The sequence below is a fragment of the Panthera tigris genome, chromosome F2 (genome assembly GCF_018350195.1).
Source record: "Panthera tigris isolate Pti1 chromosome F2, P.tigris_Pti1_mat1.1, whole genome shotgun sequence".
In the NCBI taxonomy this organism is placed as follows: Eukaryota; Metazoa; Chordata; class Mammalia; order Carnivora; family Felidae; genus Panthera; species Panthera tigris.
In genome coordinates, this window is record NC_056676.1 from 27725457 (window position 1) to 27742196 (window position 16740).

Consider the following 16740-nt stretch of genomic DNA (forward strand, 5'->3'; position numbering starts at 1 on the left):
TCCAGGAGATTAGCAGGCATGTGTTAGAAAATTAAGATTCAGAGTAATAATGCCTACTCAAGTATACCTTCAATAACATGTCTGAACATTTAGAATTATATTTGAGGCAACTAGAAAGTAAGGTGAGAAAGGGAAGTGATGTGTCCCATGAAATTGCCATAGGTAAAATCAGACAGACCAGAGTTTAAATCCAAGTTACCATTCACTAGTAGTACAAATAATGGCAAAAAATTAATCTGAGATATCTAGAAAACAAAGACACTAATTATGAAAAATGAACACTATAGTATCTACTCTGAAGAACTGTTTTGAAGATGAAGTAAGTAAACATATGAAAAGGACCTAAAATATGCCTAATATGATTTTTTTAAAAAATTGTTATTGTTATCATTACTATTAATGTTTTTGTTGTTACTACAGCTATTATGCCTAACAGAGTATGTATCAGCCAACTCCATCTTTGGCTTGACTTGAGATCAAGAATTTGCAATTTGTAAAGCAAATTCCTTCATTCTTTGGAGTTTTCTTCCAAGTGTGTTTTTTTCCTCCTTAGTGCTCTTTTATTTTATTTATTTATTTATGTTTTTTTTTCCTTAGTGCTCTTTTAAAAGTGCCCTCCAGGGGCGCCTGGGTGGCTCAGTTGGTTGAGAGTCCCACTTTGGCTCATGTCATGATCTCGTGGTCTGTGAGTTTGAGCCCCGCTTCGGGCTCTGTGCTGACAGCTCAGGGCCTGGAGCCTGCTTCAGATTCTGTGCCTACCTCTGTCTCTACCCCTCCCCTGCTCATGCTCTGTCTCTCTCTGTCTCAAAAATAAATAAACGTTAAAAAAAAATTTTTTTTAAAGTGCCCTCCACACACACACACACACACACACACACACACACACACTTCTAGCTTTGTCTTAGCAGCACCAAGAAAAAAGGACTTATCCACTCAGGCCAAGGAGGCTAAGTGGCAGGTGGCTGAAGCCTAGCCAATTAGGCCCAGGATCTCAGATGTTAGAGGAACAGAAAAGTCAAAGCAGAACCATGGGAAGGGCATGAATAGAGACAGGAATGGCTGAAGTTTTCCTTTACATGACTCTGTAAGAGATGGACCATATGGCTTTTAACTATACTTGGATAACCTTCCTAATAAGAGGTGATATCCCCCCCTAGTGTTTGTTTCTAGTTTATAATCGTTGACCCTTGAAAACTACAGGTTTGAACTGCGGGAATCCACTTACACATGGAGTTTTATTTTTATTTTTTTATAAATACAGTACTGTAAATGTATTTTCTCTTCGTTTTGATTTTCTCAATAACATTTTCTTTTCTCTAGCTTACATTATTGTAAGAATACAATATATAATACATGTAACACACAAAATATGTGTTAATTGTTGATACTCTTGGTAGGCTTCCAGTCAACAACAGTCTATTAATTAAGTTTTGGGGGAGTCAAAAGTTATTCGTGGACTTTTGACTGTGCAGGTGTCAGCACCCTTAATCCAGTATTATTCAAGGGTTGACTGTAATACCTTTGAGTGGGGAGTAGGAGGACCATTGTTTCCTAAACGCTACTGCTTTGTAAGATACATCCTTTTAACAATAGACAAAGTTAGATATGATGTGAAAACTCGGCAACTGGACAGATAAATAAGAAAATTAATATAAGATTTGTTCAGAAATTACATTAATACTGATAACTTGCCAGTGGATATACTAGAGTTAACACACCACATGGTTTCTCACTATTAAATCAAATTTTCAAAGAAATTTAGTTCTGGTGAAATGTATTAGACTGTTAAGCAAAAGTTTTAGCTGGTTTCGAAACTACCTTCATCCCCAAAAGGGTTGGACTCTGACAGAAATAGCCCTCACTCCCTAAGTCATTCCCTCATTCCGCCCTTAAACTCCCTGATCATAGTTTTGATATTACTTCATAAATTAGGAGGCCAGCAGACTATTTTAGTTAAAAGGGCCTGGGTAAGCCCAGAGTAGATGAAGATGAAGGCAGGGCTGGCTTTCCCTTCTAATTTTCCGCCCAAACTTTCATGCTGAGGAAATGATTTCCAAGTATTTAGAGCAATCTCAGTTCTACACGCCAGGCGCAAAGTATGATTTCTCTAAAAAAGGGAAAAAAAAGTGCCTCAACCCCTAAATCTGTGTGTGAATTTCTAGCATAAGGAAACACACTCAGGTAGTGTCATGTGACCAACAAGCGGAAAATGGAGAGTGCGCTGCACAGTCGAGTGTAGGACGTGTGTTTGGCTTGCTTGTTTGCTTAAAGTCCTCAGAGAGAGATAGAATAGAAGACACACCTGCATTGACCGACTGAGGGACTGGTAAAGGGCTGCCCGTGAGGTGCTGAGACATTCTAAATAGAAGGATAAGCTGTGAGGGAAACAAGTCTGCAGTCAGAGGAACAAAGGCGTCATTGGGCGGCACTACGCAACCTGAAGTGGTTTAGGCTTACCGGGAGGGAGGACGGCCGGGAAAGCTCACAGCCAGGAGGCAGCCGCGCAGGAGCTGCTAGAGGCGCGCCTCCTCACGAGGCCCCGCCCTTCAGGAGCCCCGCCCCGCCAGCGTCGGGCCAATGGGAGCCCGGGATGTTAGCGGGTGGGAGGTGCGGCCGGGTTGCTACAGCCGGAGCTGGGCGGTGGCGGCGGCGGCAGCGGCGGTGGCAGCTGCTGCGGGCGCTGCCGGAGGAATCTCGCGGAATCAGAGGTGGTGGCGCAATGGAGGGACTGGAAGGTGAGGAGGTGAAGGAATACGGGCCGGGCGCTTAGAGCGGACCCGGAGCAGCCAGGGGTGCCCAGGAGAGCTGTACCGGGGAAGCGAGGGCGGGTCCAGAGTGGTGGACTCCGCCGCTCCTCCCGAGGCCCTGGCAGGCGGTAGCTCTACAGCCCCCGACACGGTGGAGCTAATGATCCTCTGGCTGCCCCGCTTCAGACGGTCTTCAGCTGGGGTTCTCCACCTCGAGCTTGATACTGCCTTTGGCATCAGCCTGCAGGTCTCTTCCTAACATCTTCTGGTCTTGCCTGATTCCTGAGTGTCCTTTTGGTAATCATAGACTCCGGACAGATTTTATTTTTCTTGCAAAGTAGATTCTTTATTATTGTCCATGGGCTCCCTACCGCTAGCCTTTCCGGGGGGGGCCTCGGGGTGTATTTCCACCTCTAGGCTGTTTCCAGCCTCTAGCTTCTGACACTTTCCTTGGCCAGTTTCCCTAGGTAACCGTTTTTCTATTTGTACCGCATCTTCTGTTGGAGGGATGCCAAGAGCATCTCCCAAGGAAGAGTCTCTGGCCAGCTTTAGAGCCGGGACAATAGATTAACAGAAGGATTTAAGACTTACTCATTACTGTAAGAAATGAGCCGGCATTGATTCCTTATCTTTTGAGTTTATCCTTGTGCTGTAACCATGACTCCAGATTTTGCTTTTTTCCCAATTCTTTCACTTCTCTATTATTTTTATCCATTTAATACTGTGTAGTATAGCGTTTGCCTAAAAACAACAAAGGAAAAAAAAAAACCCAACTAACATTGGCAACAACAGTTTCAAGATTATTTTTCAAATTGTGGTTAATCCTTTCCATGAAGAAGAAGGCTGCAGAATTGAAAAATCATGTTGCCTTGATTTAGCTCTTTTTCCCCCCCTCCTAGTTTACATAGATTCAGGTGGAATTAAAAATAAACAGAAGCATTCAGCCCTGTATTGTTGCATGCCAGACAGCAAATTATTTCAGGTTATGTTATGAAAAGTAATAACTGGTAACTTTTTGCATTTACCTAAGCTCACCAAAAAACAAGTGTAATGATGAGTATGATAGTGTTTCATGCTTTTGCTCTCATAGTAAACAGCTTGAGAATGGTAGATAAGAATTCTGATAATTTTCCATTTGTGGGCAGCTGCAGTATACTGTTGCAAATGAAGGTCTTAGTCTTTGATCATTTAATTTATTTTAGGGAGATCATTAAGCTTCCATGAGATAGGAATTGTAATGATAGCATTCCTTACTTTCAATATTTTTTTTAGAGGACTCCTGGAGGCATCTTATTTTTAAAAATTTTTTTACATTTATTTATTTTTGAGAGAGAGAGAGAGAGAGAGAGAGAGCGTGAGCGGGGGAGGGGCAGAGAGAGAAGGCGGCACAGAATCTGAAGCAGGCTCCAGGCTCTGAGCTGTCAGTACAGAGCCCAATGTGGGGTTCGAACTCAAGAACTGTGAGGTCATGACCTGAGCTGAAGTAGGAGGCTTAACCAACCGAGCCACCCAGGTGACCCGGCGTCTTATATTTTTTAATGTATTTTGTAATATGTGTTGGTCTTATAGCATAATGGGTTCTGGAATTTTCATGAAGTTATCAAAACATACTTAAAATGCTTTAAAACAGTTTTTCTGCAGATTTTTATTGTTTTATTCAACATTTGTAATTAAGGCAAAGATCTTCATCTGCTTTTTCACTTATGTATGCTAAGCACCTAAAACAGTGTCTGACACAGAGTAGGTACTTAATAAATATTTGTTGTTAGATTAATGACTTTGTCTATGGTGGGCATCATTCTAGGCCCTGGAGACGTAGCAAAAAATATAAAGTCAAAGCTCTGCTCTCATTAAGTCGGTATTTTAGTAAACCTTACATTTTTGTAGTACTAAGACATTACTATTGAAATCTTAATAAGAATGCTTTTAAAATATAATGAAAACCTATTATAGTACTCAATTACATGGGTGGAGAAATACATGTATTCTGATGTTAATATAGTGTGTTATTAGGGGCACATTTTATGGGCCCAGCTTGTGATGTATCATGGTAAATAGTAACTTGCCCTTTACTTTTGTTTTTGTTTTGTTTTGAATTTTAAAATTAGTTACTATCATTAACTATAATGTGTTTAGTTCTAATGAATTAGGTTAAAGTATATTAAATTGGTTTTCTGTACAGAAAAGTAATTGAATATTAGTAATTTCAAAAGTGGTTTAAGCTAATACAACAAAAGCTCTGAGAAGTTTTGTTGAAGTTAGAACAGTGCCTTTCTTTCTTTCCTTCTTTTTTAAAATCAGTCCCTATGAGGTCACATTTTGCAAAGATCATAAGTTTGAATCTTAAGGTTACCATTCATTAATTCATTTATCCATGTCTTCATTTAATAAACATTGATACAGTGATAAGTAAGATAAAGTTTTCCCCTTATTGGAAGTTAAAATCTAGCACTAAGTGTCTAATAAACATTATATTGAAGTGTCCGGTAGAAAATCTTCAGGAATTTGCTCAACATCATAGTAATTGAGCAAATATTGTACTGTTTGGCATTATACCCATGTTTGTAGTTGAAACCAGTAACTGGACTAAGCTTGATTATAAAACCAGAAAATATATGGGCTCCTAAAAAATTCTATTGAAGATTATTGTACTCTTTTAAAAATTATTTTTATATAAAACATGTACCGCTTATATTATTTTTGGTCTTCTGGGACTTTCATGTTTTCTGGTTGTTAACGGGATGAGGTATTAGTCCGAACACTGTATTTCAAAACTAAATATAAATTATTGCTCATGATTTTGTGTAATCTATATCTGAGCATTTCTGTGTTCTGTGTGTAGTTAGAGCAACGCCTTTAATTCCTTTTCACCTAAGTCTTGTGCTCAATAGGTATACTCGAGACCAGTAGAAGTAGTTGTAGACTTGGGAGAGTTCCAATCTCTCCCAAGCTTTTCATCCTTAAAATGTAGAAATGATAAACTTTAAGCAGATTTAATCAATACAGTATTGTCATTTCTTTCATAACATCTTGATAAGTGGTTACTAACAGTTTTAACAGAGATCAGGCTGCCCATTCCTTTTGTGGGTTACTAACTTAGTAGATCTAAGTGTACTATCTTCTAAAACCTCATTAGAAGTCTAATTCTTCTTCTTTAATGTAGCCTCTGATTTAGTTAAGACAAGCATTCCTGACCCATTAGAGTTTCCTTTTTGTTTTGTTTTTCCCTAGTCCAAATACATACTAGTTTACTGAACAATTCTTCATCTTTTTAAATTTATCTTGCCTTTATTTATTTATTTATTTATTTATTTATTTATTTATTTATTGTGCTGAGTTGGAAACTAGATTATTTTAATAGCCAGTGTGTTCGAGAGGCCTGTGTTTGGATCATTGCTTTGTTTCTTTTTAGCTCTATGATTTGGTTAATTGGACCTTCAGTTTCTTCAGCTATAAAAAGTGGGGCTATTAAATACTGACCTGCCTGACTATATTAAGATTAAATGATGTCACATATATAAAGCTTTCAACGAAGTGCCTAGTACATAGGAAGCCCCCTCAGTACTTGTTTATTGGATGGGTAAACTCATAAGAAGTGTGTTAGGAGCTTAGGAGTGATTCGGTACAGGTAAAACTGCATGCTTGGGAGGTGTTGTGGGCAGTCTCATTAGATGCCTATGGCAGCAGGTTAGATAGACTGGAGAAAGAAGAAACTGGAAATACATATATGTGATGAGGATTTGAACTAAGGCACAAGTAGCAGGAATTAAAAAGGGAAGATAGGGGCACCTGGATGACTCAGTTGGTTAATTGTCTGACAGCCCAGATCATGATCTCTCAGTTCGTGAGTTCTAACCCCATGTTGAGCCCTGTACTGACAGTGTGGAGCCTGCTTGGGATTCTTTCTGTCCCTCTTTCTCTGCCCCCTCCTCCCCGCTTTCTCTCTCTTTCTCAAAATAAATAAATAAATAAACATTTTTTTTGAAAAAGGAGGGTAGATTTAGAAGATATTTCTGAGATAGAGAGGTGAGATATGACTGGTGGATGTGACAGGGAAAAGGAATCAAATATAAAGGTCTATCTAGCTTGAACTAAGAGATAATGTTAGTATCTTTAACCAAGAAGACCAAGTGGAGTGGGAGAAGAGGTAATGAGTTTGGCTTTAGAAATTTTAGTACAGTACTTGGAGGCTATCTAGTGGAAATGTCTCATGGCTACTTGGAAATGTTTACTTGGAATTTTTAGCTTAGTAGCCATGACATATAAGTGACAGCAAGTGGATGTACTCACCCAGGAAAGCTGTATGTAACAAAATGTGGAAAGAAGCTTGGGGAGGAATTGATGCTTTAGGGTTGAACAGGAAAGGAAATTGGAGTAGGAAGAAGTCTGTAAAGAGATTTAAAAATTATCAAGAAGGGAAAGTGGTAAGAAACTAATATTTATTGAGTAGTGAATGTGTGCCAGAAAAAGCCTATAGCACCAGAAATTCCTGGAGGTCTTAGTATTAACCAGGTCAAACCCTACTTAGCTTCTGAGATCTGAAAAACTTGGGCATAGGAGGGAGAAATATCATTTAAGCCAAGAGAGAAAGGACTTTAAAGGTAGAAGGGATTGATCAACAGTGCTTCATGCTATAGAAAGATTCAGTAGAATGAGGACTGAAGAGAGGGCTTTGGATTTGACAATTATTATTGTTGTTGTTATTATTATTATTATTATTATTATTATTTTAAACTAGACTCCATGCTCAACATGCAGCTTGAACTCATGATGCTGAGATCATGAGATCATGCGTCGTATGCTCTACCACTTAAGCCAGCCAGATGCCTCTGGATGTGGCAGTTAGATTCATGGGTGGTTTAATTCCTTGTTTATTTTCTTTTTTTTTTTTTAAGTTTATTTATTTATTTAGAAAGAGAGAGAAAGTACAAGTGACGGAGGCCAGAGAAAGACAATGTGGAGCCCGATGTGGGACTCAGACTCACAAACCGTACAATCCTGACCTGAGCCAAGACCAGCAGTAGGTTGCTTAACCTACTGAGCCACTCAGGCGCCCCTAGTTCCCTGTTTGTTCAAGTCACTACTCTAAAGTCTCCTCATTAAAGAAGCTCTCCCTGATCCCGCCCACTTTCAAACACACATAGCACTATGACTGTCTTCTCTCTCCTTACTCTGCTGTTTTTCTACATTGTGCTTATCACCACCTGACATTTTATATATTTCATTGCTTTTATTTTTTCCCTGTTAGAAGAGTAGAAGTTCTGTAAGTTCATCTGTGTTTGCTTACCTCATAGAACAGTTCTTGTGTCATGCTAGGTGCTCAGCAAATACTTGTGGATCAACAAATTGATGTATTTTAATATAGTGTTTAGGCCTGATAAAATTTGCCTGCAATTCAGATAGGGAGAGAAAGGGAAGTAGAGAGGAGCTAGTCAGTAAATGTAAGCCAGTGTTCCAAAAAAAATGTGCTACTCAGGACATTGGTCCTAAAATATCTCCTTGATGAGAAAGGATTTCCGTTGAGGAAATAATAATATACTAATCTCTTTTTTAAGACTGAGGAAGTTCTGCCCTAAGAATACCCATTTATTTAATGTGGCATTTTCCAAACATGTGACCCTGGAGCAAGGGATTTGAGGGTGATTGGTCAAAATGGAAATGACTAGTCAGGTTCAGACTGAGCAGGAAGGGAAGTGCAACCAGAGATGGGTTATCAAGAAAATTCAAATCACTCTGAGATCAAGAAAGTGCTTTAGAGAGAGGTAGAAGGTAGAAATGTGTGGTTAGAGAGGGTGGTTGGGCATTTTAAGAGTCAAATGTGGACCTTTACTAAATTGTTTCAACAGTGGTTTTTGCTGAACTGGAGGGATGGACTAAAGAGGAGTGGAGGGTGAGTGAGTAGGTTAAGTGTGAGTGTGGTGAGTAGGTTAAGTGTGAATGTTGAAATGTTGAAATCTAGGATGGGCTCAACGGGAAAAATCTTGGAGATACTAGAGATTATTGACCTGGAAGTAATTAAATTTTGAAAAGATTTGTTGGAAGAACGTGGTGTGTAACAGATGCCATGTGCTGCAAAAGGAAGGTTTTATTTTAAAGATTGCATTCAGATGAACAGTGGCCAGAGGTGAGGAAATAGACATGCTACACAGAGGCCAGAACTGTTCTGAATTTCAAGACTTCTTTTCTTTTGAAAATATTCTTTCCTATTTCTTAAATATGTACATTTTAGAATGTCATAACTGTCTTATGTAACAATATATTATTTCACATCTCTATGTATCTATATATTTATCATATAATATATAATATGTATATCATACTTATACATATATATCGCATCTTTATATGATATATATATGTGTGTGTAGTTATATGTGTGTGTGTGTGTGTGTGTATGTATATATATATATATACATACACACACACACACACATATATATATGTGTGTAGTTATATATGTGTGTGTGTGTGTGTGTATACACACACACACACACACACATACACATATGTAACAGCATTATATGAAGATACAGTTTCAAGCTTTATGGTGCACGTTTGAAATTGCTAAACATGGTAATGCATAACAGAATCAACATTGTGTTTGTGATAACTTTTATAAGAGGTTACCTTCTTGAGATTTTAGAATATTAAAGTACTTTATTTACTTGCTTTTGTCCTTAGTTTGAATGCTTCTTTCAACAGTGCTTGCTCTCTGCTACAATAGTCAACCCTCTGCATATCATCTCTACTATACTTTTATAAGCCTCACAATTTGCTAGCTTTTGCCACTCAGGACAGATTAGTGGAGTTTGCCCACATGCGCTGCAGAGTAGTATTTTTTTATTTCATTGATTGTGAAGCATTTTTATATATACCATCTTAGATGATCCCTTAAATTTTAAGGTAGATTAAACAGATAATATCCTCATTTAACAAATTTTAAACTGAAGCTATTTATATGATTAATCATACATTTTCTTCTTGAAGACATTTCCAACAAGGAGAGAGACATCATGTTCTTTGCAATAGTTCCTTGTAGATTCTCAGTTCTGTATGTAGACAAATGGAAGTGATTTTCTCAACATTCCACATGCTACCTGAAGCATTCATTCCACCATCTGCAATGGTCAGTTGGTTTAATCATCCTTACATATAACCATTTTTTTTTTTAATTTAATGCTGGTAAGAGAGATATGTTATCATCCATGTACTTTTCTTCCCAATGTGGTCTTAAGATAGATTTTATTAGATGAATATAGTATATTTATTATGATATATTAGAGATAGAAGGGGCCATGTAGGCCATTTAACCTAACTTTCTCATTTTATACAAGAGGAAGCTTAATCTTAGGTGCCCAGGGAGTCACAGTTCTATGTGATAGAGCTGGGACCAGTGCCTTTTCTGCTAAGCTGTCATATCTTTTAATGAATACCGTTACAACAAAATTTGGCTTTGTGACTGAATCTAAACTGCTTATCATGACTTGCTGGTAGAAGGAGGTGTTGACACTAACATACATACATGTGTTATATTTTGTGAATTATAGGGCAATCCTCCATGACCAGCTAATATAAGAGGGAAGAAATTATAACTTTATATTTTTATTTATTTTGAATGAAGTAATGACTTAATTTTTTTTTCTTCAGGATGTTTTTAAATCCTTTCTCTTTAAGGCGGTTTCCTCTTTTTTATACCTTTTAGAGATAAAGATTTTTCCTTTAAAGACAATTTGAACATATTTGATAACTTGTAATTAATCCCAGGAGTTGGATTTTATTATATGTTAGTATTGTAGTTGCTATTACACTAAAAAATGGGAGATGATTTGGTTCTTAGATATAGTGAAGAAGTAAATCATGTAGACTGTTAGCTTTATAGAACAGTGATTTTGTTATTTCATGCTGTGTCACTATGGCTTGATATGTGCTTGGCAAGTTGTGGGTGCTCACACAGGCACTCACATTATTTCCATGGATTGAATTTATTTTTCTCAATAGTTAATTTTTATAAAATTTTGCTTTGTCATCTATTTAACAAGGAGATACTGAAATATACTTTTAGGCAAATAAAATATGTGATTCTTTTTAACACTTTGTATTAATGAATTTTTAAATCATTGCATAGAATTTAAGAGTATATGAAAACTATAAATAAGCAACTTAATAGATTATGCATCATGTGATATCACTTTGACCATCATTATGAAGACATGCTTATCTTAATGTATGTAATGGATTCTATCCAGCAACTGCCTCAACTTTTTAGATAGTGGAATTAAGTCCCTATAAATGAGGTTGCTCTCCCTAAATAACCTAACATGTGGTATTGGAGAAGGACAAATCATGCAAATCTTAGCTTTGCCTTTATAGTGCCCACTGCTTAGCTGCCACCATAGAGACATTGCCTCCATCTGAGATGACAAATAGTCACTGTCTACAATTAAAATAAGGTAGTGGAGTGTTAAGAGAATAAGAGAACACAGCAGTTTTTCTGGTACTGTTTGATTGTATTCTCAAAAATTTCTATTTTGATTTTCTATTAGTTTTCTGTGAACTCACTAAATGTTTTGGAATAAATTATATGAAGTCCTAATTGTACTTTTTAATGAACTTATTTAGGTTACTTCTAAAACAAAGTGGCTTCTGTTTGTCTTTCATGTGATAAAACAATCAGTAAAATATTCAGCAGAAAATATGTTTAAGATACAGGTTCAAGTATCATTTTTAGAAAATTACGGATATGGAAATAAATTTAGGTTTGATGATTGGCTAGAAAATAAAATGACATATTGACTCAGCTATGTAGAATTCCAAAGAATGTGGTTGTTTTTTTTTAAATCAACTTAGTAACAAAATGTGTTGTATGAAAAACGTGATAGATGTATTAAGTTTTAATTGAGTAAAAGTCGCAGCTACTTGTTCCTTATTTAATGAATTGTCAGAATATCTCAATTGTAATATCTCCATTGAATCCTAATATAATATTGTATGTATAAAATAATGAACAATTCATATAATAAGGGCAGCATAGTAACTAGATGATTTTTTCTTTAAAGCGTTATACTTCCTGTTGTCTGGTGTTAAACAGAACAAGATTCTTTTTATCTTAGACTCCTTAGATCATCTCAGGAAGCCACCTCACTGATCACCAATGTTATATCTTAATGCTTTGAGGATTAATAATACGTATTATTAACCTTAAGGTAAACTTTTTTTTAAGGTTTATTTACTTATTTTGAGAGAGACAGAGAGTACGAGCAGAGGAGGGGCAGAGAGAGAGGGAGAATCCCAAGCCAGCTTTGTGCGGTCAGCATACAGAACTCGAACTCACAAAACCCTGAGATCATGACCTGAGCCAAAATCAAGAATCAGACACTTAACCAGCTGAGCCACCCAGGCACCCCAAGATAAACTTGGTTTTTAACATTTGGTAATTTACAAGAGAGATAGCCTATAAGTTCAGAGAATATAACAAATTGGTTTGGTTAAAATTAAAGAAAACTACATATTTCCAGCAATATGTGTTTGGTTATCCTTAAATCATGACTTCAGTATTTGGCATGGCCTTTTTGACCACTGATAACTTGTGGTTATCTTGTGCCCATTTTAATCAATAATATTGTTTATTCCAAAATGAAACAAGTCATTTTCCACAAGAATTCACAACTTGCATATGAAACCAAGGGAAGACATTGAAATTTGAAACTTTCACAATTTGAGCAAAGAATTTACTGATTGAATTCTTTTCTAAGGGCGCCTAGATGGCTACTCAGTCAGTTAAGTGTCTGACTTTAGCTCAGGTCATGATCTCACGGTTCATGGGTTCGAGCCCCGCATGGAGCTCTGTGCTGACAGCTCAGAGCCTAGAGCCTGTTTCTGATTCTGTTTCTCTCTCTCTCTCTGCCTCTCCTCCACTCACACTCTATCTCTCTCTCAAAAATAAACATTAAAAAAAATTCTTTTCTGTTTCAGAAAATGGAAGTGTCCAAGTTGGAGAATTGTTACCATGCAAGATTTGTGGAAGAACATTCTTTCCAGTGGCATTAGTGAGTACCTTTTTCCTTTGGGTTATGGCAGATCTGTAATTGTTTGATACTTCAGGACAGCCATTACAGAAAGAACCTCTGTGGAATAATTAAAAGATATACTGGCCAGTGTTCTTTGTTAAAGATACCAGTTTCATCTAGATCTTTCTTCCAGAATGGTCTCTTTTTTTTAGAGTTTGGTCTTCAGAACTACTGTGTTAAAGTGTTCCTCTCTGGGAATATTAGCAAAACTAAACAAAAACTCTGAGAAATGCATAATAATGTATTTAAAGACAGAATGATATGATGTCTGGGATTTGCTTTAAAGTACTTAAGGAAAAAAAGCTAGTATAGATGACAAGATTGCTGAATTTTTGGTAATTGTTAATGAGGAAATAGGAGTTCATGACACTGTTCTCTTAATTTTTAAATGTATTTGAAATATTCTGAAGAAAAATTGTTTTCAATTAAAAGTATACCTAAGATATATTATGCATTCTTTAGATACTTTTAGATATTTGATGTACACAAACATAAGGCACTTTTAATTGATTTTAATATAAAAATAGCCAACTAGAGAATAAGGGAAAAAATGCCTATGTACTAATAAAATACTTGATTTTTACTTTTAAATATAAATATACATTTATTAATATTTTGATGTAGAATAAAGAGTTTTCTTTGAATATGGATCTGCTGGCTAGAGTTCTGCCACAATCCAGAATGTCTATTACTATTTCCAGTTTGTTTCTTTACAGCAAAGTGAGGATTTAATGATCCAAAATGTCCATCAAACTATGGACTTCTTATAAATAATTTTTTTTCCTTTGTCCTTTAAAAACATCTAGCCCACACTTAGTGATTTTTTTTCTTGTTTCTATTATCAATTCACTGTTTTTCAAACTATTTTCAAAGCATTCAGCTCAGTTTACATAGGAAAAAAGTTGCCCTTTTTGCCCTCATTTATTTATTTAATTAAATAATGTGATCACTATTTGGGAATAAGCGCTACATACTTTTGACACATACAACTCAATGTGAGAATAGACATCTATTAGGAAGTTGCCTGTTAGCCACACTTTTAGTTTTTTTCATATTTAAGAGATTTTTATTCTAATAGCTATAATTACAGTGCTTGTTGAAAATGAAAACTGAAAACACATATATAGAACAATTGATTTCTGATTGTGTATTGAAAATATAAGAGGCTCCATGATACCAAACCAACCAGTTCTGAGGTTTCCTCTTTTCTCAGATAAAGTTCAACACTTCTAGCTTGTTCAGTGTTTATCAAAATACAGAAGTAAAAAAAGTGCATATAGTGCACTGATGTCATTTGTTAACGTGTTTTATTTAGGGGAAGGGAAATGATTATTTATCCATTAGGTTAACTGGAATCAGTTATGAGAGCTTCCATTGAAATGAATGCATGAAAGATTAAATGAATGAGCTGCCAGCTGTATTTAAAAAAAAAACACAAAACTGTAGAAGTGGAAGGCTAGACAGCTCAAGAAAAATCCTTGGTAAAGAAAGGCAGAGAACTTGATTTCCAAAAGGGAAGAAATAGATGATTGTGAAGGAAATCGGACCACTGTGTCCTATCATTTTGTGTTAACTTTACATTAACTTACTACTGTTATGTTAATAATTTTAGTAGCCCAGACTACTACTATTCTGTTAGTTTTTTGTGATCCTCACGCTAATCCAGTCTCTGTTTACATTCTTTTTCTAGTATCTATTTTCATGTATTCAGTGATGAAGGGAAATTTTTTTTTCACTCAATAGCTTCAATTTGGTTACATTACATTTCCTTATTCTCAGCAGTATAAAAACTAGAATATTCAATAACTTAATAAAATTTTGGAAGAGTATTTTTCTATACTCTCTTGTTGTATATAGTAATTGTACTTTCTTGAGAAAGATAACTTACAGCATGCATCATATATACTTTTTAACAATTTTAGTTAAAGCAAAATATGTCTTATTTATGTTTTATTTATTTATTTAATTTGTTTTATTTTTATTTCATCTTCCAGTTTTTAAATTGGTCTCAAATGGCAATTTAAAGTTTTTTAGAATTCCCTTCTATAGAAAAGAAAATGATATATTGCATTTATTCATCTTGACAGAAAAAACATGGACCTATTTGCCAGAAAACTGCCACTAAAAAACGGAAGACTTTTGATTCAAGCAGACAAAGAGCTGAAGGAACTGATATTCCAACAGTAAAGCCTCTTAAACCTAGGGTAATTACATAGCTTTTTGAATAGTATGGACTTTCCTGCTATATATATTGAAAAAAATTGTAATTTTCTGTTGTGCTAAGATTGAAAATTAAGGAGAATTGTTTCATGTTTTCAGTTTATAAACGATCAGAAAATTGTTTATTTTAAACTTCTGCAAAGAAGAAACCAACTACTGTCTAAAAACCTATTACACTGAGGTTTTTATAGCATTGGAAAGCCAATTGCTTAGTTGTAGGCTGGAAATAATTTAAAAGTTTTCACATATTCTTTTTAAGTCATTGTTAATTACTTCAAACATAACTTAGGTACTGTGTATAAGTTTAAGTGTCATATCAGTAGTATAATCCCTATATGCAAAAGTAAAGCTATAATTTATAGATACCTTAGTATAATAGAGACTGATTATTTTGATTGTCAGTAATTGTGATCTTATGCTTTCTGGGGAAGTTTGATCAGTTCCTCATCTCTCCATGTATAGCCATTGTCAGCTTGTTTTCTTTGAAAGCAGTGAATCTCCTTTAATAATCTCTCCTTAATGCTACCTGTGATGTGTTATATTGCTAACAATAAATCACATACATATTTTGTTGGGCATAGTTTTAAATAGTTCAGTGAAATAGTAAAAATTTGAGTACCTCATTGTATGGGTTCTACTTCAGTGATAATGACTTCTCCTTGTGCTACAGGAAAACATTTCCCAGTGGGGCAATTAATCTTACAATAAAATTATTTGACAATAGAAAAATCTAACGTCCATCTTTGTTTTTCTGTCTGTGACTGTTTAAGTCAAGAATAGTGAAATTTGAATAATGTACATAAACCATTATTTGAAGTTTTTCTTAGTATGTCTTCCAGATATATGATTATATTGGCTTTAATTAGCTAAGACAGTTAAACTATCTATTGTTTATTGGAAGTTTTGGAGGCAATGTAATATAGTGGGTATAAAAATGAAAGCTGGCTCAAGAGCAGCCTGCCTGGATTTAACCCTTACTCTGTTACTTACATATTGTGTTGGACAGGTTACTTAATCTATACTTTTCTTTATCTGTAAAGTAATTGTAATGGTAGTATCTATCTTGTGGGGTTCTTATGAGGATTACATTGAGTTTACCCATGATGATGTCTCAATAAATGTTAGCTATCCTATTTCTTTTTAAAGGAGAAGGGTTCCAATAGTGAAAAATTAAGCCTCAGATAAAAGCAAGGTAAAAACCATTGCTTTACATTAAGTAGTTTAATTTCTTGGTACTTAAAATTGTGGTTTATAGAACAATAATGTCAGCACTATTTGGGAACATGTTAGAAATGCAGAATCTCAGGTCCCACCCAGACATACTGAATTAGAATCTGCATTTTAACAAAATCCTTGGGGAGACATATTCATGTTAAAGTTTGAAAATCAGTATATTAAGACTTTTTTCCCCTTGATGTTTTCATAATTCTTTCCTTGTCTGTGTATTTTGTGAATTTGACTTTGATATGCCTTGGTGATGGTGGGTTTTTGTTGAATCTAATGGGAGTTCTCTGTGATTCTTGGATTTTGATGTCTGTGTCCTTCCCCAGATTAGGAAAATTTTCTGCTATAATTTGCTCATATAAACCTTCTGCCCCTTTTTCTCTCTTCATCTTCTGGGAGTCCTATGATTTGGATGTTATTCCTTTTTAATAAGTCACTGAGTTCTCTAAGTCTTATATCATGATCTTTTACCTTTGCTTCCC

General features: G+C 35.5%; 1 protein-coding gene across 2 annotated transcripts in view; it reads left to right on the top strand.

Moving 5' to 3' along the window:
• Positions 1-2630: 2630 nt before the first annotated feature.
• ZC2HC1A (zinc finger C2HC-type containing 1A) overlaps positions 2631-16740 on the top strand; it is a 48087-nt gene continuing 33977 nt past the window's right edge. Inside the window, exons 1-3 of one of the 2 annotated variants that reach the window (XM_007073803.3) lie at positions 2631-2735; positions 12720-12793; positions 14902-15018. In XM_007073803.3, the coding sequence (XP_007073865.1) occupies positions 2720-2735; positions 12720-12793; positions 14902-15018 (207 nt within the window). In that variant the 5' untranslated portion in view covers positions 2631-2719. The remainder of the gene's footprint in view (positions 2736-12719; positions 12794-14901; positions 15019-16740) is intronic. The other variant, XM_042973660.1, reaches the window with a different exon arrangement.